We start from the raw sequence: 22,842 nt of genomic DNA, 5'->3' as shown, positions 1-22,842 counted from the left end.
GCCCTGCAGCCACGAGCACCCAAGCCCACATCCAGCCTTGTAGACCCAACAATCACCCAGCCATGTGACAAGCAAGCCACCCCATCCCCACTGCCCTGCAAAAACAAAAAAGAAGGGGAAAAAAGACCCAAAATAAAATAAAATAGTAATAATAGTAGGGGTGGCTGGGTGGCAGACAGAGCATTGGCCCTTGAGCCAGGAGCACCCAGGTCCAAATCCGGCCTCAGACACCCAAAGATCACCCTGCTATGCGGCCCCAGGCAGGCCACCCAGCCCCATTTGCCCTGCACCCTCCCCCAAACAATAATAATAATAAAAAATGTGCTTCAGTCTTTGTTCCAACAACAACTCTGTCATAGGTGGATCATATTCTTTACGATAAGTCCATCGCAAAAGTTACTTTCATAATTTTCCAACGTTGCCATTGCTGGTCACAACTCCCTCTTTTTCTTATTTCTCCACTACCATATACTATATTTTCTATCTCCTTTAACTCTGACTTTGCTGTAGGGTAGCTGAGTGGCGCAGCAGACAGATCTCTGGTCCTGGGGCCAAGAGGCCCTGAGCCCCCATACCACCCCTTAGGCCCAGAATCCACTTGGCCCTATGGTCCTGGACAGGCCTTCCAATCCCAGCCCCTTGCAAGAAGTACAAAAGAAAATGTGTTACATCTGACCACTCTCCTCCCATGGTCCATCCTCTCCTCCTTTATTCACATCCCCACCCCTCCCCACTGCTCCCCCTTCTCTCCTTCTTACTCCAGATGTCTATACCCCATTGAGTATATATGCTGTTTCCTCTCCTAGCCATCTCTGATGAGAGCAAAGGTTCCCTCATTCCCCCTTGCCTCTCCCCTTCCATATCATTGCAATAGCTCATTGTAATAAAGAAAAATCTTATTATATGAAATATCTTGGCCTATTCCCCCCTCTCCTTTTTCTTTCTCCCATTACATTTCCTTTTTTTCTATTGACTCCACTTTTATACCATATTTTATCTTTGAATTCAGCTTTCTCCTGTGTTTCAACTATAAAAGCTCCCTCTACCTGCTCTGTTAACTAAGAAGGTTCATATGAGTATTATCAGTGTCATTTTTCTATGCAGGAATACATGCAATTCATCATCATTAAGTCCCTCATATTTTCCCCCTCTCCTCCAATCTCCATGCTTCACCTGAGTCCTATATCTGAAGATCAAACCTTCTGTTTAGCTCTGGCCATTCCAAAAGGAACATTTGAAATTCCCCTGGTTCATTGAAAGTCCATCTTTTTCCCTGGAAGAGGACATTCAGCCTTGCTGGGTAGTTCATTCTTGGCTACATTCTAAGCTCTTTTGCCTTCTGGTATATTATATTCCAAGCTTCCGAGCTTCCGAGCTTCCAATGTAGTTGCTACTAAATCCTGCGTGATCCTGACTGCAGCTCCACGATATTTGAACTGTGTCCTTCTAAGCTGCTTGTAATATTTTCTCTTTGACTTGGGAGCTCTGAAACATGGCTATAATATTCCTATGGGTTGGGTTTTTGGGATCTCTTTCTTGGGGGGATTGGTGGATTCTCTCCATTTCTATTTTGCCCTCTGCTTCTAGGATATCAGGGCAATTTTCCTGTAGTAATTCTTTGAAAATGATGTCAAGGCTCTTTTCCTGATCATGACTTTCAGGTATTCCAATAATTTTTAAATTATTTAAATTATCCCTCTCCTTCTTTGTCTGAAGGTTTTGTTTTCCTCAGTGAGCTTTCTTATCTCTTTTTCCCTCTGGCCAATTTTGCTTTTTAAAGCATTCTTCTCCTCAATAACTTTTTGAACTGCTTTATCCATTTGACCTAAGCTGGTTTTTAGCATGCTATTTTCTTCAGCATTTTTTTGGATTTCCTTGACTAAGCTGCTGACTTCATTTTCATGTTTTTCCTGCATCTCTCTCATTTCTTTTCCCAGTTTTTCTTCTAACTCCCTCATTTTATTTTCAAAGTCTTTTTTGAGCTCTGTCATAGCCTGAGCCCAATTTCTGTTTTCCTTGGAGTCTTTAGATGCAGGAGCTTGTGCTTCCTCATCTTCAGACTGAGTATTTCGATCCTTCTTGGGCTCATATGCAAAATATTTCTCAATGGTGTTCCTCTTTTTTCTCTGCTTGCTCATTTTCCCAGCCTTAGCCTGTTTTTGGGGGTGCTTCCTGAGCTTTTAGGACATTCCCACAAGGGTTTCAGTGTATGAGGCTCTGTCCTCCCTCCTGGTCTGTGAATGACCATAAGCGCCCCCCTCTGCCACGGGGCTGAGGGAGGGGCCCACTGTTCTATTGGGGGGGGGGGCTAGACTGCGATCAGGATCTGAATGTGGTCAGAGCCCCAGAGTCCTGTTCCAGGGGCAGAGGACAGAGCTCTGCAGTCTCTCTCTCTTCACTCCCCTCCCTCAGCTCAATGGGCTCATGCCCTGGGGGCTCCTGCTTACTGGCTCTGGCTCCACCTGCTTCTGTTTCCGGATCTGGGCTGCTCACTGGGTGCTCCACGTACTCTCTCTGGCAGAGGTCCCCCGCTGTTACCCCACTTTGTGCCCGGTGCTCCCCAGGGTGTAGCTCAGGAGACTCCCCGGCTGCTTTGAGCTGGGGCTCCCAGCGCCCTGGGGCTGCCTCCAGGAGGCTGAAGTTCTTTCACTCTGGCAGGCCACCCCTCTGGCAGGCCGCCCCTCCGACCCTGGGGAGCAGAGCCTTTCTGCTCTTTTCCAGGTTACCTTGAGTAGGAGAACTGCCTCTCTGGGTCCCTTTATGGGTTCTGTCTCTCAAAAGTTTAGTTAGAGTCCTTAGTTTAGAAGTTTTATCAGAGAGCGCATAAGACTGGATCCTTTCTTGTCTCCATCTTGGCTCCGCCTATCATTGCATTTTAATGAGTCCAATGGTTAACTTGATAATCAGAACAGCATGACCCCAAAAGACTTGTTCCAAAGCTAGGGGAATCAAGTCACCTAGGGTACAGTCTTAAAAAGATTGAGAGAAGCTTCAGAAGGATGGAAGGAAAGGAGATGATCATAGTAGACAGGTAGATTACATGTAGAGTTTGGTCTGGGATGAGCAAGATATATGGAGTCATGTGTATTTCACAGTTGGCTTATTTACCAACAGAATAGCCCAGACACATGGAGAGAAAATAGGGGAAAGGATTTAAAAGGATATACAGACAGTCATCTCAAATCTTGCTTAAATTAGAAAGAACTTGAGCAAATAATATTTTCAAGTCAATGATATGACAAAGATCTAATAAAATATATGAGGAGTTTCCTATACCACCTAGAAGAAAAAATAGCAAGGTGATCATGATATTGAGAAAATGTTGAGAATCTGCACAATTTCCTCAGAAATGAGGAACCTGACTTTGTACAAGTTGCTTTAATTTCTCTATAAGCAATCTCACTTTTCTCGTGGGAAAAATGAAGGGGTTGGACTTTGCTAACTTTCATCTCTCCAATACTGTGAACTTTTCTAGAAATTTTTAGCATGTCTGTTTTGTTTTTTGCTTTTTTGCCAATAAATCAGGCACTGAATTTTATTAGAAGAAAATATAATTCTTAGAAGCAGAAATATATATATATATATATATATATATATATATATAATATATGCTCATTAAGTGAATGTAAGTATATAATTTTATTTTCAGTCAAAAGGTGAAGACTATGTCTGATAATTATTTTGCAGGGAAACTGCAATGAAGCTCTAAATTTTTATGGTAAGCACACATCAAGGGCAGGAATTCTGTGATTCCTACCTGATTGAAAATATGCATGAGAATTTTGATAACAAAATGATGCAATAATGAAGGAACTAATGCTGAAAAAGAAATTCAGATACTTGTGTTTCTTTTTTGCCTTTTCTATTCTATGTCTTTTTTCTTCCTTTTCCAATATGCTAGAAAGTGATCAAGAAGCTAAAGAGAAAAATTTATCCTAAAATATAAAAAACGAAAAGTATCATGAGCCCTGACAGAATATAAATAGACAACTTGAGAGTGACTTTTCAAAAATGGATATTTTGTCCAAATGGATTTTTGAGCAAATCAGATCATCTTAAAAGCAATATATTTGTGGTGTTTCTGATGAATACTATGTATGACTCCATAGAAACCATTATATTATTCATCAATTATTCAGAGAATAATAATATCTGATACTTCTACCTCTCCTTTCCTACAAAAGTTAGTTCACATTTGTGCAGCTCACTTTTCACCCGGAGTGTGCAAGGGGAATTAGTTTGATCTAAGTACATCTTAAATGACTGCCCTTTTGATGTAGCTCAGTCTCATTTCCATTCCTATCAATGAAACACATTTGCTTAGATCACTTACTCTGGAGAAGCACAATGGGCTGATGAAAACAGATGGAAGTAGAAGACTATCTTCCATTATTTTTCTTCTGTTTTCCTTGCCAAGGAAAATGTTATTTAGAAAGGAAAGGATAGAACCAAAAAATGACCTATATGATCCTAAAATGCAAGGCAAATATCTCCTAAGGTTAGACCTTGAAGGGAACTAAGGGGCCAGTGAGGTCAACAATTTTATTTTACAAAGGAGGTGAACTGAAGATAGAAAAGGTAAATGCTTCACCTAAGATCACACAGGTAATTAAAGGGAGAGTCTAGAAATGAACTATATACTATGACTCCAAATTCAGATTTCTTTCCTATCAAGAGATGACTAGACAGAATTTTACTACACTAGAAGAGCTGAGATGAACTCTATCCTTAATACCAAAAGAATTTATAGATGTTATTCCTGAGTCATTAAAAGATATCACAGGACTAGAGAACTATTATCCAGCTTTTTAAAATAAGAAGACAATGAGTTTGACTTTGATATTTTGGAGAAAATTCTAGATGGTTAGGGATGTATTTAGATGGTAATTGAATACTTTAAAAAGGAAGCCATAATCAAAATGATAAAAAACTGATTCATAAAAAAAATCTTATGCCAGATTAATTTTATTTCATATCTTTTTATATAGCCAGTAAACTAAATTATAATGGGGTTATTTAAAGAGAAAGGGAAGCTAACTTACATAATTTATCTAGATTTTAGAAGACCTCTGACAAAAATTCTTACTTTTATTTTTAAGAGGAAAATATACAAATGTGATCTGGAAGGTGATAAAATTGGCTAAATTGAGAACTGGTTGGTTGAGATGGCAAGACCCAAAGAATAATTATGATTGGATGAAAACTCAGAAAAACTCCGTAGTGTAATGCTCCAGGGACATATACTTGATACTGTAATTCATAACATTTCTATCTGATACTTGGGTAAAAAGGCATTCTAATAAAATATTCAAATGACTCTCAAAAAACTGTTAGTGATGGTCAAGATCCAGAAAGGCAACAGAAGCTAAGACTTTGAGGCAAATCTAAGAAAAGAATCTGATAGGGATGAATGTAAATAAAGTATTTTACTTGGGTTAAAACTATCAATGTTACAAGTAAAAGATAAGAGATATAGGTTATAAACATTATGCCTTAAAAAAGAACTGGACTATATCTCAAAAGAGAGAAAAAAAAAAAGAAGAGGATCTATATTTATAAAAATATTCACATCAGTTTTTCTGGTGGCAGAGAGGGACTATCCATCAATTGAGGAATGGCTGAACAAATTGTAGTACGTTATTATGATGGAATGCTGCTGTGCTGTAAGAAATGATGAGGATGCTCTCAGAAAAAAACAGGACTTACATGAGCTGATACACAGTGAAATGTACTGTGTACAAAGAAACAGAAATAATCTTAAGATGATCAGCTGTGAATGATTTAGCTTCTCTCAGCAATATGATCCAACTCTTAAGGAATTATGATGAAAAATGCCAGCCAACCCTGGAGAAAGAACTGATGGTGTCCGAATAAAGTTTGAAACAAATATTATTTTTAGTCAATTTTTCTTTAGGGTTTTTTTCAATTCTATATTTTCTTTCACAACATGACTATTATGTACATATTTTATATGACTACACATATAAAGCATATATTGAATTGTTTGCTTTCTCAATGGGGTGAGGAGAAAGAGGAGGTTGTAAGAAAGGGAGAGAATTTAGTACTCAAAGTTTTAAAAATGAATGTTAAAAGGGGCAGCTAGGTGGCGCAGTGGATAAGGCACCAGCCCTGGAGTCAGGAGTACCTGGGTTCAAAACCAGTCTCAGATGCTTAATAATTACCTAGCTGTGTGGCCTTGGGCAAGCCACTTAACCCCATTTGCCTTTCAAAAAACTAAAAAAAAAAAAAATGAATGTTAAAATTGTTTCTACAAGTTACTGTGGAAAATAAATTAAATAAATTAAAAGAAAGAGCTGGAGATTATGGTATACTACAAATTCAAAATGACATGTATATGATTTGTTGTTGTTGTTCAGTTGCTCATTCATGACTCCAATAGGGATTATTTTGGCAAAGATACTGGAGTGGTTTGTCATTTACTTCTCCAACTCATTTTACAGATAAAGAATTGAGGCAAGGGGGTGGCTAGGTGGCACAGTGTATAAAGCACCGGCCCTGGAGTCAGGATTACCTGGGTTCAAATCCAGTCTCAGACACTTAATAATTACCTAGCTGTGTGTCCTTGGGCAAGTCACTTAACCTCATTGCCTAGCAAAAACCTAAAAAACAAATAAATAAAAAAAACAACTGAGGCAAATAGAGCTAAGTGACTTGGCCAGGGTCACATTGCTAATCAGTATCTGAGGTCAGATTTGAATTCTTGAAGATGAATTTTTCTGATTCAAAGTTCAATGCTCTGCCCTCTGTGCCCTGCTGTCCCATCCATGTAATATAATCATCAAAAAAAGTTAATATTGCCTTAGGCTGCATTCAAAAAGATAGGATCCAAGATATTAAAGACCAAGGTTCTTCCATTTTTTATTTTTAACTTACATGTACAATATCTTATTCAGTTCTTGGTGGCACACTTTAGGAAAGGATAGGAAAGCTACAGTGTTGAGAGGTCTGTGAATTATGTCAGACAGGAATTGTCTGAAGACACTGGAGATGCTTATCCTAGAGAAGTAACTCTTACAGGCATGTTAATTTCTTTCAATTATTTGAAGGGATACTACACAGAATATTCTGCTTGGGAATATATAGAGGCAAATATAAATGATATTGTAAGGAAGTTCTTCCTAATCATTAAAGCTATACAAAAGTGGAATGGGCTACTTTGGGAATACTGGGTTCTCTCTCATTGAAATTCTTCAAGCAAAACTGTATAAACTGATTATCAGTTGGGTTGTAAGGGTGACTCTTGTTCAGGTATGGGAACTAGATGGTCTCTGATGTGTTTTCCATCTAAAAATCATGAGATTTTTGTCTGGGGAATGATGGAAGACTAGGAGAGAAAAACTGACAATTTTGCTATTAGCTTGACATGTTGGATAGCATGTGCTGTTAAGATGCAGAGAAGAAATAATATTTCAAGATGTAGTTATTTTTCCTCACAGGTATCTAAAAACAGATCACTAGGATATTCACCAGCTATGTGGTTCACAGGAGGGGAGAATACAACTGATAGAAAAAGGCCAGTCTGGTTTTCCTACCAAGACTACATTTGTGGTGGAGAGCACTTGACATCAATTTGTTAAAGCCTTTTAGGAACACTACAAAAATAGCCACTTATGAATAATAGCAGCTAAAGTTTCTGTACCACTTTAAGGTTTGTGAAGAGCTTCACAATCATAGGCTCAAGATCCTCACAACAACCCTATAAAGTAGGTGATATTATCATCTACCTTTTGCTAAATGATGGTCAAGGTCATGAGCCTCAAGATCCTCAAACAACCCTATGAAGTAGGTGATATTATCATTTACCTTTTGCTGAATGATGGCCAAGGTCATGCAGCTTGAAAACATCTAGAGAAGAATTCAATCTAGAGAAGAATTTCTGACTTCATGTTTCTCACTTCATTTCATGGTAAAGCCATGAAAAATAGGAAAAGAGAAAATGTGTCATATTCATACTGAATAACTAAGCAGTAGAGTGAAAAATCTCTAAACCTCTGATTGCCTCAGTTTCCTTATCTGTAAAATGGGGAATAATAGCAGCTAACTCCCAAGGTTTTTGTGAGGATCAAATATGATAATAATTTTAAAGGCTTGGCATATCTAGCTATATAAATTTTGATATTAATATCATTTAAATTTGACCATAAAAACTCCTTTGTATATCATCTCATTGGACCCTCATAATATCCTTTAAGTCATATATCATGTGTTTTTGGTATCCTCATTTAATGGACTAAGAAACTAAATTTCAAAGAGGTCAAATGACTCTCCCATGGTCACACAGCTAGCAAATATCTACTTCAGGATTCCAACTCAGTCCACTAGACTTCAAATTTCAGTGCTATATTCATCCATTAAACCTATAATAATAATAATTAATGTTTATATTGTACTTTATACAATTAACTGAAATGTTTGCAAAGTACCATACAATGAAAAAGAGAATGGAGTATTCTATTTAAGAGGACGAAGATAGGGAGAAAGGTCTCACAACAACTAGTATGTATTTTCTTCCTAATGAAAGCAAATGAAGGCCCCTCTTTATAGTGTGTATGGAGAAAAAGCAGCGGAGAGCAGGGGGCCTTTAGCAAAGAAAAGAGATTCAGAATAGTCCCTATAGGGAATATGAAATAGTCAAGTGGAAAAAACACAGAGATTATCTGTCATGCAGCAGTAAGGGTCCAGTTAGTTTCAAAATACTTAAATCTGTAGTAGACCTAATCAGCACAGTTGCAAAATCTCAAATTAGAGAAGTAGAAACTTGACTGGAGACACAGCTAGGCAGTTGGCTCTCCAAATAAATTCTTCTTGGTCTAAGTCTAGTGTTCATTTACCTAGGGTCAAAAAATACTTCATGGAGGAAGCAAGACTTGGAGATTTGGAGAAGAATCAGGAATGTGCTCTGTCTCAGAAGTTAACAGTAAAAATACTTCCGCTAAGCACTGAGATGGCACAAACATATCCAACAAGATGAGTATTGAGAAAAGGTCACTTGATTTGACAAGAGACAAATGATAAGTAATGTTCAAAAGAGTAGTATCTGTAGAGCAATGGGGATGGACACCATAACTTTAAGGTTTAAGAAAAGAACAGGGAAATAGAAAATAGAAGCAACAAATGCATAGATCTCATTTGGGAAACTTACCAGTAAAAGAATGGAGAGATTACTGGAAGTCTACCCAAATCCTGGAAAACTAGTATATTTTAGCATTGTTGAATAAGTCACATTTAATATATCTATGTGATATATGCAACAAAGATATCACATATATTTAAATGAAATTCTTCTGATAGAGTAAGAGGCTCAGAGAGCAGATTCTATTAGAAAAAACATGGGACAAACTCTGTGACCTTTGTCAGGTCTTTGTATAATTGTTCCTTAGAAGAAAATGAATCTCAAATAGGCTTTTAAAAAGCTGTGATCTCGACCCCCAAGTTAAAGGATTAATTGGAAGGAAAAAGGCTATAAAAACAGTTGACCTTTAAACCATCATTTACTTTCTTAAAAGTGTAGGGTCAGAAGCTGTCATTGAAATAGTGGTGACCTTAGAGAGTTTCCAGACATCCTCATAGGGTAAAGCTGAAGAAGGGAACTTTAAAAATCATATTGTCTAACCCTCCCATTTTGCAGATGAGGAAATTGAATACAGAGAAGTTAAACAATTGCCCTTGGGGTTAAACAAAGTCAGAAATTGAATTGACTCTAAACCCAGAGGTTTTTTACAAAAGATTAAAAAGGCAGAATTTCATTGTCCTTTATGAGTTAAAATCATAGAGCAAGGATGAAATATATGCTCAGGTAGTGACAGAATTGGCAGATGTGATTATCAAGCTAAATGAAATTGTAGAATACAGGAAAGGCACTGAGAGAATAGGAAAAGAAAAAAAAAGGAAAAAATATTGCCTTGATTATTTTTTCTTAAAAGAAAGTAGACAAGGTTACTTCAAACTATAGACTAGTGGCACTGACTAGAAAATCCAAGATTGCCAGGACCTGGGTCCTAAGAATGGAATAGTTATGTCAGACTAAAGCAAAGAATAACAAAAAGCCAAGATCCAGAACCATAGATTTAAAATTGGAACATTTTATAATCAACTCAACAAACTCCCTCAACTTTTTGAACAAGGAAAACAAAGAAATATGTCCAAAATTAGAGATAGAAGAAAGGTTTGGAGACACAGAAAAAAGGGCATTAAAGTAGATGTTCTTTCCATTGTAACAGGAAACTTGGGAAACTGTTGCCAAGCATTTTTTTAAATTTATGGGTAGGTACATAAAATTATATGTTCAAAGGCATCAAGGAAAGATGAAGACTGTTCAACGACTTGAGGGGAATCTGGTCTAAAGGTGTATGTGAGGAAAGAAATTCCAATAAATTGCAGTAAAAATACATTGAAGTCGACTTTTTTATGGTTAATTTTTTTGCAAGGCAATGGGCTTAAGTGACTTGTCCAAGGTCACACAGTTAGGTAATCATTAAGTGCCTGAGGCCAAATTTGAACTCAGGTCCTCCTGATTCCAGGGCTGGTCCTCTATCCAATGCACCACCTAGCTGAACCCTGGTTATTTTTTTTTTATCTCCAAGAACAACTTTGCTATCATAGGATAGCAAAATCTCTTTCATGATAAAAATGCCATCCTAGTAGATGACACTAATTCCCTCAAAGAATGTGATTTGTACTTCCAGCTAAGATGGCAGAGAAAAGCTAAGCACTGGTCTAAAGTCTCCTGCCTTTACCTCATAACTAATGTGAATCAAGCCTCTTAACACAATTTAGATCCACAATATACAGAAAAAGAAGCTAGAAGAGGAACATCAACTAACAAGGTCTGTCTTGGGTGAGCCACAGGCAGAGAGCCAGTGCAGGGGTGGCGGGGTCAGGCCAGGACTAACAGGAGAACAGCAGTGGAGGTTTTGGCTGTATGAGGAGCTGGAGGTAGAGCTCCAGTGCAGCAGCCACCACAGTTCTGGAGTGTGACTAGACATTGATCTGGTTAGCTCAGCTGATCTGGAAGACCAGGGCCACAAGCCTCATATTTTCAGCAGAGTCCCCATGTTTCCAGTTGAGTCCCCCACCCCCATCACTGTTCCCAGAACAAACACAGTAATAACCCCCTCAACCCCTCCCCCCCAGGCTCAGTTGTGGGCAGCAGATCTCTTACAGTACTGAGTGAATAATGAGGAGATTAACTGTATAGCCTGAGTGCCCAGTCCACATTGTTCAAGGATAACCAGAATACTGCTCCCCAGACCTTCAGGTCAGCCACTCCAGAGAAAGCAACTAACACCCCCTACTGGCCATCCCACTTGGAGTTATTAAACCCAGTGAGCAAAGACTCTAGGGATTTCAACTCCAAAGGTCTGTGAACCAGCCCCTCCCCCAACACAAGATCCTAGGAAAAAAAGAAAAGTCAGCAACAAAGGGGGTCCAACAAAAGCTACCCTGAAGACAAAGAACCTAAACTCAGAGGAAGCTAGAATTTCTGAGGAGAATATGAATTGGTCTCCAGGCCAGAAAGACTTCTTAAAAGAGATCAGAAAGGAGTTAAAAATCAATTCGAAAAATTGAGAAAAGAAATACAAGAGAAAATTAACACCCTGCAACAAGAAAGAAAATACTTGGAAAATACAATTGGGCAAATGGAAAACTCCTTCAAAAATAGAATTGACCAGTTAATGAGTTAGAAAAAAAATTGTAAGTAAATTCATATGGAGAAATAAAAAATCAAGGATTTCCAGGGATTTAATGGGGAAAAATGTGCAAAAGAAGGTGACTTAGCCCTACCAGATCTAAAAATTATAAAGTATCAGTCATCAAAACTAGTACTGGCTAAGAAATGAGTGGTGGATCATTGGGACAGACTAGGTACAAAAGAGATAGCAGGAAATGATTACAGTAACCTGCTATTTGATAAACTCAAAGAGCCCAGCTTCTCTCTTCATTAGAAACTGTTGGCAAAATTGGAAGTTAGTATGGTAGAAACTTGAATCAGACCAAAATCTTACATCCTATACCAAGATAAGATCAAAATGGGTGCAGGATTTAGACATAAAATACAATATTATAAGCAAAGTAAATCAAGGAAAAGTTTAACCTACCAGATCTATGGATAGGGAAGCAGTTTGTGACCAAGGAAGAGATGGAGAACATCACTGAAAACAAACTAGATAATTTTGATTACGTTAAATTAAAAAGCTTTTGCACAAACAAAACCACTGTAACCAAGATCAAAAGAAATGTAGTAAATTGGGAAACAATTTTTAAAACTAGTATTTCTATAATTCTAAAATATATAGAGAACTGGGTCAAATTTATTTAAAAAAAGCCATTCCCCAATTGACAAATGGTCAAAGGATATGAGGATATGCAAAGGCAATTTACAGATGAGGAAATCAAAGCAATCCATAGTCAAATGAAAAACTGCTCTAAATCATTACTGATTAGAGAAATGCAAATAAAAGCATCTCTGAAGTACCACTTCACACCTCTCTTTTTCGCCAATATGACCAGAAAGAGCAATGGGAAATGTTGGAAGGTTTGTGGGAAATCTGGGACACTAATGCATTGCTGGTGGAGCTGTGAACTCATTCAAACTTTCTGGAGAGTAATCTGGAATTATGCCCAAAGGGCAATAAAAGTGAGCATACCTTCCTATCCTGTAATACCTCTACTGGGTCTATAACCTGAAGAGATCATGAAAAAGGGTAAAAACATCACTTGTACAAAAATATTCATAGCAGCTGTTTGTGGAAGCAAAGAATTGCAAATCAAGTGAATGTCCATTATTTGGGAATAGCTGAACAAATTGTGGAATATGTACATTATGGAACACTATTGTTCTATTAGAAACCAGGAGGGGTGGGATTGCAGAGAAGCCTGGAAAGACTTGCATAAATTGGTGCTGAGCGAGATGAGCAGAACTAAAACAACATCATACACCCTAACAGCTACATGAGGGTAATGATCAACCTTAATGGACTTGCTCATTTCATCAGTGCAATAATTAGGGACAATTTTATGTTTTCTGTGACAGAATGACATCTGTATCCAGAAAAAGAACTGTGTAGTTAAAACAAAGACTACTACCTTCAATATTTTTATAAGTTGTCTTATGTACTAGATAATTTTGCTATCTCTAATATTTTATTTCTTCCTCAAGGATATGATTTTTCTCCCAACATATTCAATTTTTATCAATGTATAGCACAGAAACAATGTAAAGATTATCAGGCTGTCTTCTGTGCTGCTGTGGGTGGCAGGAAGGGTGGGTGGGGGAAAATAGTAAAATTTAAAACCTTACAAAAATGATAGGTATAAACTACTATTTTATATAATTGGAAAACAAAATATTTTTTAAAAAGATGATTTGTAATGCTTAATATTAATAAGAATTAATGTTAAAGTCATTTTTTAGATTATTTACTCTCATTAAAAGTTATCAATTTTCTTTAGAAATAATTTCCAATGGGATTGTGGAAAAATAAGGAATTAAATATACTGTTGGTAACTGTATTAATTGGTCCAGCTATTCTGGAAAGCAAAGTAAAATGATAATGTTACAAAAAAACTCAAGCCCTCTAATTCAGATTCCTACTTTTTAGCTATATATCCCAAAAGAGATAATTAGCAAAAAAGAAAGCTCCCACCTCAAAAGGAAAGCATTCATACAACTGGGCACTTTAGCAATAAAAAAAATGGAAACAAAATATATTCCCATCTTTTGGAAAGTGGTACAAAAATTGTGGTATAAGAATTAATGAAATATTATTATTATAAGAAAATAAAATGAATTCAGAGGAGTAGAAGATAGGTTATAAGGGGCAGCTAGGTGGTACAGATGATAGAGCACCAGTACTGAAGTCAGAAGATCTGAATTGAAATTCAGCCTTAAATACTTAATAATTGCCTAGTTGTGTGATCTTAGGCAAGTCACTTAACCCCATTGATTTAAATAAATAAAATTTTTTAAAAGATTATAAAAATTGACCTAAATGAAATAATTAAATGAGAGCAAGAAAACAAACGACCATTACATACTATCAGACTTTGATGTTGATATGTTACATTTTCCTGAACTTTTGTTTTTGTTTTTATTCTTTATTATATGGGATGACTTGGAGAAGGAACAGAGAAGAACATACTAGGAAATATAGTTGATATAAATACATGATTGCAATAAATTTTTAATTAAAATGAATTTCTATTGGCAAAATTAAAAAAACAATTTTTTGGGGGGGGAATAGTTAACCTAAATGATTCCTCTATTTTTAGAGAAAATTTTCAGGAATGTTACCAGCAAATAGCTAATACTTCTGTTAAAAAAAGTACCTAAATTCAGGTGCTGCTATCTCCTCTTTTTCCCCCTTGCACAGACACAGTATTTTCTTTAATTATAGGCCCTTATATTATGACCATTTCTTATCTAAGCTGAATACTCTATATAAAAATATAACAGAAAGGTTCCTGGTGTGTGTACCATATTGTCATAGAAGTTGATCATGGTCAACTTCCCACCCACACCCACAGTAATCTCAAAAGTTATTCTATTCCCTGCAGGATTTTTTTCTTTTGCTTTTAAAACTTTTTCACAACCTGGTTAATTCTGATTTTTTCCATTCTTCTTGTACTTTACTCCTTTCATACATTTTGTGAGTCGGCTATATTGATCTAATTTACTGTTCCTAGAATAAGACACTCAATTGTCTGTCTTTATGCATTTTTCCATGGAAGTCCTCTATGACAGAAATATTTTCTATCTTCACCTCTGCCTCTTAGAATTTGTGACTTTATAAGACACAGATATCACCTTCTGGTTTTCTATTCCTCAAAGCTACAAGAGCCTTCCCCTCCAAGGTGACCTCTAACTTACTCTGTATATATTATGTATGTTGCTATTTAGGTACATCAAAATAAAAATAAATTGAATGAAGTGTTTTGTACCTTTCTTTCTTCAGTGCCTGTGCTTAATAGAAGCTTGTTGGCTTAACTTGCCTCCATCCTCCTTTCATTGCTAACCTAAAAGCTAGTCTTATTCTGGACCAGGGCAAGCCATTGACTTCTTAGCCTATACTTGGGTCTTCTGCTATCTCTTGATCATGGTGAGAAAAATGACATCTTTGTTCCTTGTTTAGATCTTCCAGTTCTCAAATTATCTAGCTGGTATGTGATAATGACATCTTCCATGTTTTATTCAGATCTCAGCCTTTTCTTAACCAGACAGGTTCTGTTGTTATCCATGTCCTCACGTGGCAAATGTATTTTTCCCTTAATTTTTTTAATTAATTTCATTAATTTTTGCTCATGTATAGATGGAATATGCAGTTTTACTCTTGGGCTGAAGTCCAACATTCACTCCGACATACTGTTTCATGTAGAATTTATTTTTAAAAAAACTCAAACTTCAAATTCTTATCAAATCCTAGAATTTCTTAAATGAGTAAGGTCTTTAGAATCTATTTTAATCAAGTCGGTGAGATATAGAAAGTGCTTAACAAGAAAGAATAGTCCCAGGGATGTTAAATAACAACCTTCAGCATAAAATCTAAGGGACTCTCAATTAGAAAGTATGAACATAACCAAAGAGAAAACAGCTACTTTACCTGATAAGACGACTTCAATGAGATCTCCTTCTAGGATGTCACCTGGTGTCCTCACCAGTTGAAGAATGTTTTCAGAGGCAGGGTCATGACGAAAAAGCAGGATCTTATCATACATTCCATAGAAACCGCATTCAGGAAACTGTAAACATAGATGGCAACAAAGATTTATGTCATTATGTAAGTTGTATTTTAAAATAAGAAACTAGTTAAATTAATATAAAGACAAATATAAAGAAGTATCCTACAGGACAGCTAGGTAGTGCAGTGGATGGAACACTGGACTTGGAATGAGAAAGACTCTTCATGAGTTCAAATCTCCTTTCAGATACTCACTAGCTATGTGATCCTGGGACAAGTTACTTATTTTTTGATGCTGTTTGTCTCACTTCTAATCTGTAAAATGAGCTGAAGAAATTGCCAACCAATCCAGTATCTTTGCCAAGAAAGTCTCAAATGGGATCGGGAAGTTGGTCACAATGGAAACAATTGATAATAAACAAATCCCATGAGTTTAAAAAAAATCAGAGATCCTATTTATGTTCTTCATATAATAGGTGCTTTATTTACCTCATATCTATTCTTTTCTTAAATCATCTTATTTCTTTCTTCACAGCATCTCTGTTATATGTACTTTTGCTTCCACCTGTTCAGGTTCTCAGCACCTCTAACAGACAATTACAATATTGCCTTTGATTAGTTTTTATGTCTCAAACTTTTCCCTATTTCAATTAATGTTCTATTCAAGTAAAAAAAATGATTTTTCTAAATTGCCAGTCTGACCATGCTGTCCCCTTGCTCAATGAGCTTGGGTGGTTCTGTATGACCTCAAAGATCAGATATAATCTTCTCTTACATTGAACAGCTATTTCCTAACATTCACAGAGCACTTTGAAGTTTGCCAGGAACTTTACCTATGTTATCTCATTTGATCCTCATAAGAATCCTCTGGGGTCGGTGCTATTATTAGTCCCATTTTACAGAGAAGGAAACAGACTGACAGTTATTAATTTAAGTTATTTATCTAGTATTATACAGCCAGTAAGTATCTTAGGTATGGCTTAAAACTCAAGTCTTTTTAATTGCCTATCTTGAATTTTATCCATGGGTATAAACTAACTATCCATATTGAACTGCATAACAATCTAATAACATTCACTTCCTTGCTTTTCTTCACACACAATGCTATATTTATCACCTCTAGTTTTTTGCACTGATTGTTCTCAATTTCTGGAATACTCCCTCACTCCTCCTTCCTTTAGCTTCCATGGCTTCTACAGAGGCTAATCTCAAATGCTACATTATGCCTTTCTTGATCCTTCCCTTTTGAGATTACCTCTAGTGCATTACCCATTAGAATGTGATCCCCTTAAGGGCAGGAATATTGTTTTTGCCTTTTTTTTTTTTTGGTATCCCTAAAGCTATTCCAGAGCATAATGCATTCAGTACTTTATAAACCCTTGATGACTTGATTCAACTTGGTTACTGCAATGACAAGCAAGATTTATGAAGAAGGTTTAAAGGACCTGAAAATATTTAGTCAGGATTGGGTGGAGAAGGCAAAGCCAGAAATTTAATGATTAATAGTTTTGTCATCAAGTATATGAGGCAGATAATAACTATCAATGATTTTCCTATTTTACCAAATACAGACCAAGAGGAAATGACCTTAATCTTCACTGAAGGATATAAGATTAGATATAAGAGAATTTCTTGGCAGGAAGGGATTTAAGAACTGGAAAGGATGGGGAAACAAGTGAAATTGCTTTAGATGTCTTTAGAATTGGAGTATGTACCAATCTAAGAGAAGCTTCTCTCAGAAGGTATAAGAGTCTTTCCCATTATTATCCCTAGGGTTATTTATCTATGACCTATAGTAAGTATTCAGTTGTAATTCAGACCTGTAATTTCATTGGTATAGGGATCATTGTGAGAAAAATCACATACAAATTGTCAACTATTGTGCAATTTGTACTTTTAGAATTTGTCCAGGGATCTGAGACTTTAAGAGAATTCACAAAGTCAATGTATTTCAGGAATTTGAATCCAGGTCTTCTTGACTCTAAGGTCAGTTCTTTATTCACCAGATTATTCTGCCTCTCAAAGAGGTATGTTGAATAGTATTCAAGGTTTTTTTTTATATTTCTTAATCAAAACAGATATTTAGTCAATCCAAGTCAATACATCCTGCAATGATTAAGCATCTATTATATGTAAAGTAATATGGAAGCAAAGAAAGAGGAAGACTTCAGGAAAGGATATAGCATGTGAGTTAAACTCTAAAAGGATCCTGGAAAGAAGTATGGATCCTTAGGAAATAAAGGAGAAAAATAAGTATAGTCTTGAAATAGGATAAAATAGAACAGAACCTGTGCAAGTTCATAGAATGAGGAGACAGAATGTCAAATTCAGGGAACTTCAAGCTCAGTTTGGCTAAAATACATTTTACCAAAAAAAAAAAAAAAAGAAAGGAGACCATTAAACTAACTCAGGGGTAATCTGGCACCAGATTGTATAGGGTTTTAAATGCCAAGAAAAAAAAAAGATTTGTGTTTTATTCTAGAAGCAACAGAATGAATCTAGAGGCTCTGGAGCAAAGAAATAACACACAGGCTTAAGCTTTAGAAAATTATTTTGGGGGGTGAAGCCAAGATGGCAACAGGAGAGGATCCTCTCTTAGGTGCTCTCTCTCTCTCTCTCTCTCTCTCTCTCTCTCTCTCTCTGGTATTTCCAAACTTATAAAATAAGGACTCTAACTGAAATTTTGAGAGACAGAGTCCACAGAGGGATCCAGTGGGGTAATTCTCCAGCCCAAGGTAACCTGGAAAATAGCGGAAAGGCTCTGTTCCACTGGGTTAGAGAGGGGGTCCGCAGTGAAGGAACCACCTCCTGGAAGCAGCCCCAGGGCATTGGGAGCTGTGGCTCATGGCAGGGGGGCAGTTTCCTGAGCTACACCCTGGGGAGGAACAGGCACAACTTGGGGGATCAGCGGGGAGGGGGGACCACAAAGTGAGCACGTGAAGTCCAACCCTTAGGGCACTCAGTGAGTGTGGCTGTGGCAGTCCAGATGCAGGAACTGAAAGCAGGCAGAGCTGGTAAGCAGGAGCCCCCAGGTCTGAGTGCTGAGCCTAGTTAGGGGAGTGAAGAGAGATTACCAAGGTCTGTCCTCTGTTCCTAGAACAGGACTCTGGGGGTCTGACCACATTCAGATCCTGGTTGCAGTCTAGGCCCCCCATAGAACACCCCACCACCACCACCACCTCAGCCCCGTGGTAAAGGAGTGCATTTGTGGTCATTCACATACCAGGATGGAAGACAGAGCTTCACAAACTGAGATCCTTGTTGGAGGGTGTCCCAATAAAGCTCAAAAGCTCAGGAAGAACACCAAAACCAGGCACAGGCTGGAGAAATGAGTAAGCAGAGAAAAAAGAGGAACACCATTGAGAAATACCTTGTTTATGCTCCCAAGAAGGATCAAAATACTCAATCTGAAGATGAGGAATTACAAGCTCCTGTATCTAAAGACTCCAAGAAAAACAGAAATTGGGCTCAGGCTATGACAGAGCTCAAAAAAAGACTTTGAAAATCAAGTGAGGGAGATAGAAGAAAAATTGGGAAAATAAGTGAGAGAGATGCAGGAAAAACAGGAAAAGCAAGTCAACAGCTTAGTTAAGGAGATCCAAAAAAATGCTGAAGAAAATAACATGTTAAAAACCAGCTTAGGTCAAATGGATAAAACAGTTAAAAAAGTTATTGAGGAAAAGAATACTTTAAAAAGCAGAATTAGCCAAATGGCAAAAGAGATAAGAAAGCTCTCTGAGGAAAACAAAACCTTCAGACAAAGAATAGAACTCAGGGAGATTGATGAATTTATGAGAAATCAGGACTCAATACTTCAAAACCAAAAGAATGAAAAATTAGAAGAAAATGTGAAACATCTCATTGGAAAAAAAACAACTGATATGGAAAACAGATTCAGGAAAGATAATTTAAAAATTATTGGAATACCTGAAAGTCATGATCAAGAAAAGAGCCCTGACATCATTTTCAAGGAATTACTACAGGAAAATTGCCCTGATATCCTAGAAGCAGAGGGCAAAACAGAAACTGAGAGAATCCACTGATCTTCTTGAGAAAGAGATCCAAAAAAAAATCAACCCCCCAGGAATATTATAGACAAGTTCCAGAACTCCCAAGTCAAAGAGAAAATATTACAAGCAGCCAGAAGGACATAATTCAAATAGCATGGAGCTGTAGTCAGGATCACATAGGATTTAGCAATTACTACATTAAAAGCTCATAGGGTTTGGATATAATACTCTGGAAGGCAAAAGAGCTAGGAATGCAACCGAGAATCAACTACCCAGCAAAACTGAACATCCTCTTCCAGGGAAAAAGATGAACTTTCAATGAACCAGGGGAATTTCAATTGTTCCTGTTGGAATGGCCAGAGCTGAACAGAAAGTTTGATCTTCAAATACAGGACTCAGGTGAAGCATAGAGATTGGAGGAGAAGGGGAAAATATGAGGGATTTAATGATGATGAACTACATGTATTCCTGCATAGAAAAATGATGCTGATAGTACTCATATGAATCTTCTCATTTAATAGAGCATGTATAAGGAGCTTTCATAGATGAAGCACAGGAGAAAGCTGAATTTGAAGTTAAAATATGGTGTAAAAATGGAGTCAATGGATAAAAGGGAAATGTAATGGGAGTAAGAGAAAGGAGAGGTGGAATAGGCTAAGATATTTCATATAATAAGTTTTTTATTACAATGAGATATTGCAATGAAATGGAAGGGGGAAGGCAAGGGGGAATGAGGAAACCTTTGCTCTCATCAGAGGTAGCTAGGAGAGGAAACAGCATATATACTCAATTGGGTATAGACATCTAGAGTAAGGAGAGAAGGGGGACGGGGGAAGGAGGGATTTGAGTGATGGAAGAGAGGATGGACCATGGAGGGAGAGTGGTCAGATATAATATATTTTCCTTTTTACTTCTTGCAAGAGGCTGGGATTGGATGGCCTGTCCAGGATCATGGGGCCAGGGATGTTATGTAGGCTCGGGACCTCTTCGCCCTAGGGCCGGGGATCTGTCTGCTGCACCACTAAGTTACCCTACAGCACATTTAAGAGGAGGGACAGAGTGAAAGGAGAGAGAAAATATAGTATATGTTAGTGGGGAAGTATGAATGGAAGGAATTGCACTCAGCAAGGACAAAGGAGGAAAAATAGAGAAGTAGCTTTTGTGATGGACTTATCCTAAAGAATGTGATCCACCCATGACAGAGGTGGAGGTGTTAGAACCATTATCATCATCATCATCATCATCATCATCATCATCATCATCATCATCATCATTATTATTTGGGGGGGTTGCAGGGCAAATGGGGCTGGGTGGCTCGCCTGGGGCTGCAGAGCTAGGTGTTTATTGGGTGTCTGAAGCCAGATTTGGACCCAAGTGATCCTGGCTCCAGGGCCGGTGCTCTGTCTGCTTTGCCACCTGGCGCCCCTACTATTATTATTATTATTATTTTATTTTATTTTGGGTCTTTTTTTTTTTTTGGTTTTTGCAGGGCAATGGGGGTTTGGGTGGCTTGACTTGGGTCACACAGCAGGGTGGTTGTTGCGTGTCTGTAGCCGGATTTGGATTTGGGTGCTCCTGGCTCCAGGGTTGGTGCTCCATCCACTGCGCCACCACCTTACTGCACTTTATTATTATCGTTATTATTATTATTATTATTATTAAATTTTAATTTTTTCTTTCCTTTACTTTAGTACTCATGTGGGTCTATATTTTTGGGGGGGAGGTGGTATTAAACAAGAATATTAAATAATGTATAAAAAATCACTTGTATAAAATAAGAATAAATAAATAAATAAATAAAAACAATAATAAATATCTTTTAAAATATTAAAAATAAGAAAATTATTTTGGCTGCTATGTGAAAGAGTTTAGAAACAAAAAGTATAAATATCTCTGCAATAATCCTATCATGAAATGCAAAGCGTATATACTAGGGTACACATTCATACATATGCATATGTAGATTTACATACATATAAAATTAAGACAAAGCCAAAGGAATTAAAACTTCCTGTGAATTATTACTGCTTTCAGCACTGAACCCACAGCATATGGCTGGAAGCAACACTGGCTAGTGATGAAACCAATAACTCATTTCTGAAAAAAGAATCATATGGTAAAGGAATGTTCCATAGTCATATCAACTCCATATAGAATTGAAGCTTGGGGTGAGTAGGGGTAAGCTGTTGCCTCCCAGTCATCCATACTTAAAACCCTGGTGTCTTTGACACCACTCTTTCCCTCATCTCACTCATCTGAGTCCTACAGATTCCTATCTATGTAATCACTGTAACCAACCTATGAACAAGCTCTCAATTGCTTCACATGTTCCCCTGCCTCCATATTCTTCTGTCTTCAATACATCCTTCCCACTGTTGGTATCTTATTATAGCTCTATTGATATCACTCTTCCACTCAAAAACTTCAAGGATTCCTCCCATGCTTAGTAGAAAAATCTTGATCTCAATAGTCAAGTTACTCAGAAATTGAACTCCAACATAATTTTTCAGCTCCATTTCATACTATTTCCCTCTTTGTGCATCTATGTTCTAGACATATAAGACTAACTTTCCATCCCTCATCTCTATGCTCATCCTGATCCTTCTTGTATTCATATTTTTGTTCATTCCTTCCCCATGGTAGTAACAAACTTTACCTTAACCCCCTCCTATCTTCTTCAATTGAAATAAGTAACTTCCCTAAAAGTTGTTCTCAATTGCTCCCTCTATCACAAAACTTTCCCTAACAATTCCCCAGACCTCTCCCCCTCTTCAAACTTCCTATATTACTTTAACTTCTCTTTGAATTTATCAAACTTTTCCCCCTATCACAATAAACAGATGTGGTTTAATGGAAAGAATGAAGAACTTAGGAAACAGGAACTCTGGTTCATGTAGGTTTTTGTCAGTTACTGCTTCTGTGACTATGTCAAGCTCACTTAAACCCCTCTGAGTTGTGATTTCTTCATCTATAAGATATAGATTACAATACCAATAGTATATATATTTGATAACAGTCAAATGAGATTATGTAACTTCAAGCATTATGTCAGTTATAATAATTATTGTGTATTTACATACTATATATATTTATTTGTATATATATATATATATGTATATATTTCCTCCCTATAA

At 37.1% G+C, this 22,842-nt stretch overlaps 1 protein-coding gene across 5 annotated transcripts in view; it reads right to left on the bottom strand.

The window, feature by feature from the left end:
* PRKD1 (protein kinase D1) overlaps positions 1 to 22,842 on the bottom strand; it is a 504,884-nt gene that overhangs the window by 171,782 nt on the left and 310,260 nt on the right. For 4 of the 5 annotated variants that reach the window (XM_074235395.1, XM_074235396.1, XM_074235400.1 and 1 more), the window contains one exon: positions 15,621 to 15,759. In XM_074235395.1, coding sequence (XP_074091496.1) covers positions 15,621 to 15,759 — 139 coding nt within the window. Of the gene's footprint in view, positions 1 to 15,620; positions 15,760 to 16,187; positions 16,285 to 22,842 lie in introns of all 5 variants that reach the window. The other variant, XM_074235399.1, reaches the window with a different exon arrangement.

This window comes from Macrotis lagotis, chromosome 4 (assembly GCF_037893015.1).
Source record: "Macrotis lagotis isolate mMagLag1 chromosome 4, bilby.v1.9.chrom.fasta, whole genome shotgun sequence".
In the NCBI taxonomy this organism is placed as follows: domain Eukaryota; kingdom Metazoa; phylum Chordata; class Mammalia; order Peramelemorphia; family Peramelidae; genus Macrotis; species Macrotis lagotis.
This window is presented reverse-complemented; position numbering and strand designations above follow the sequence as displayed.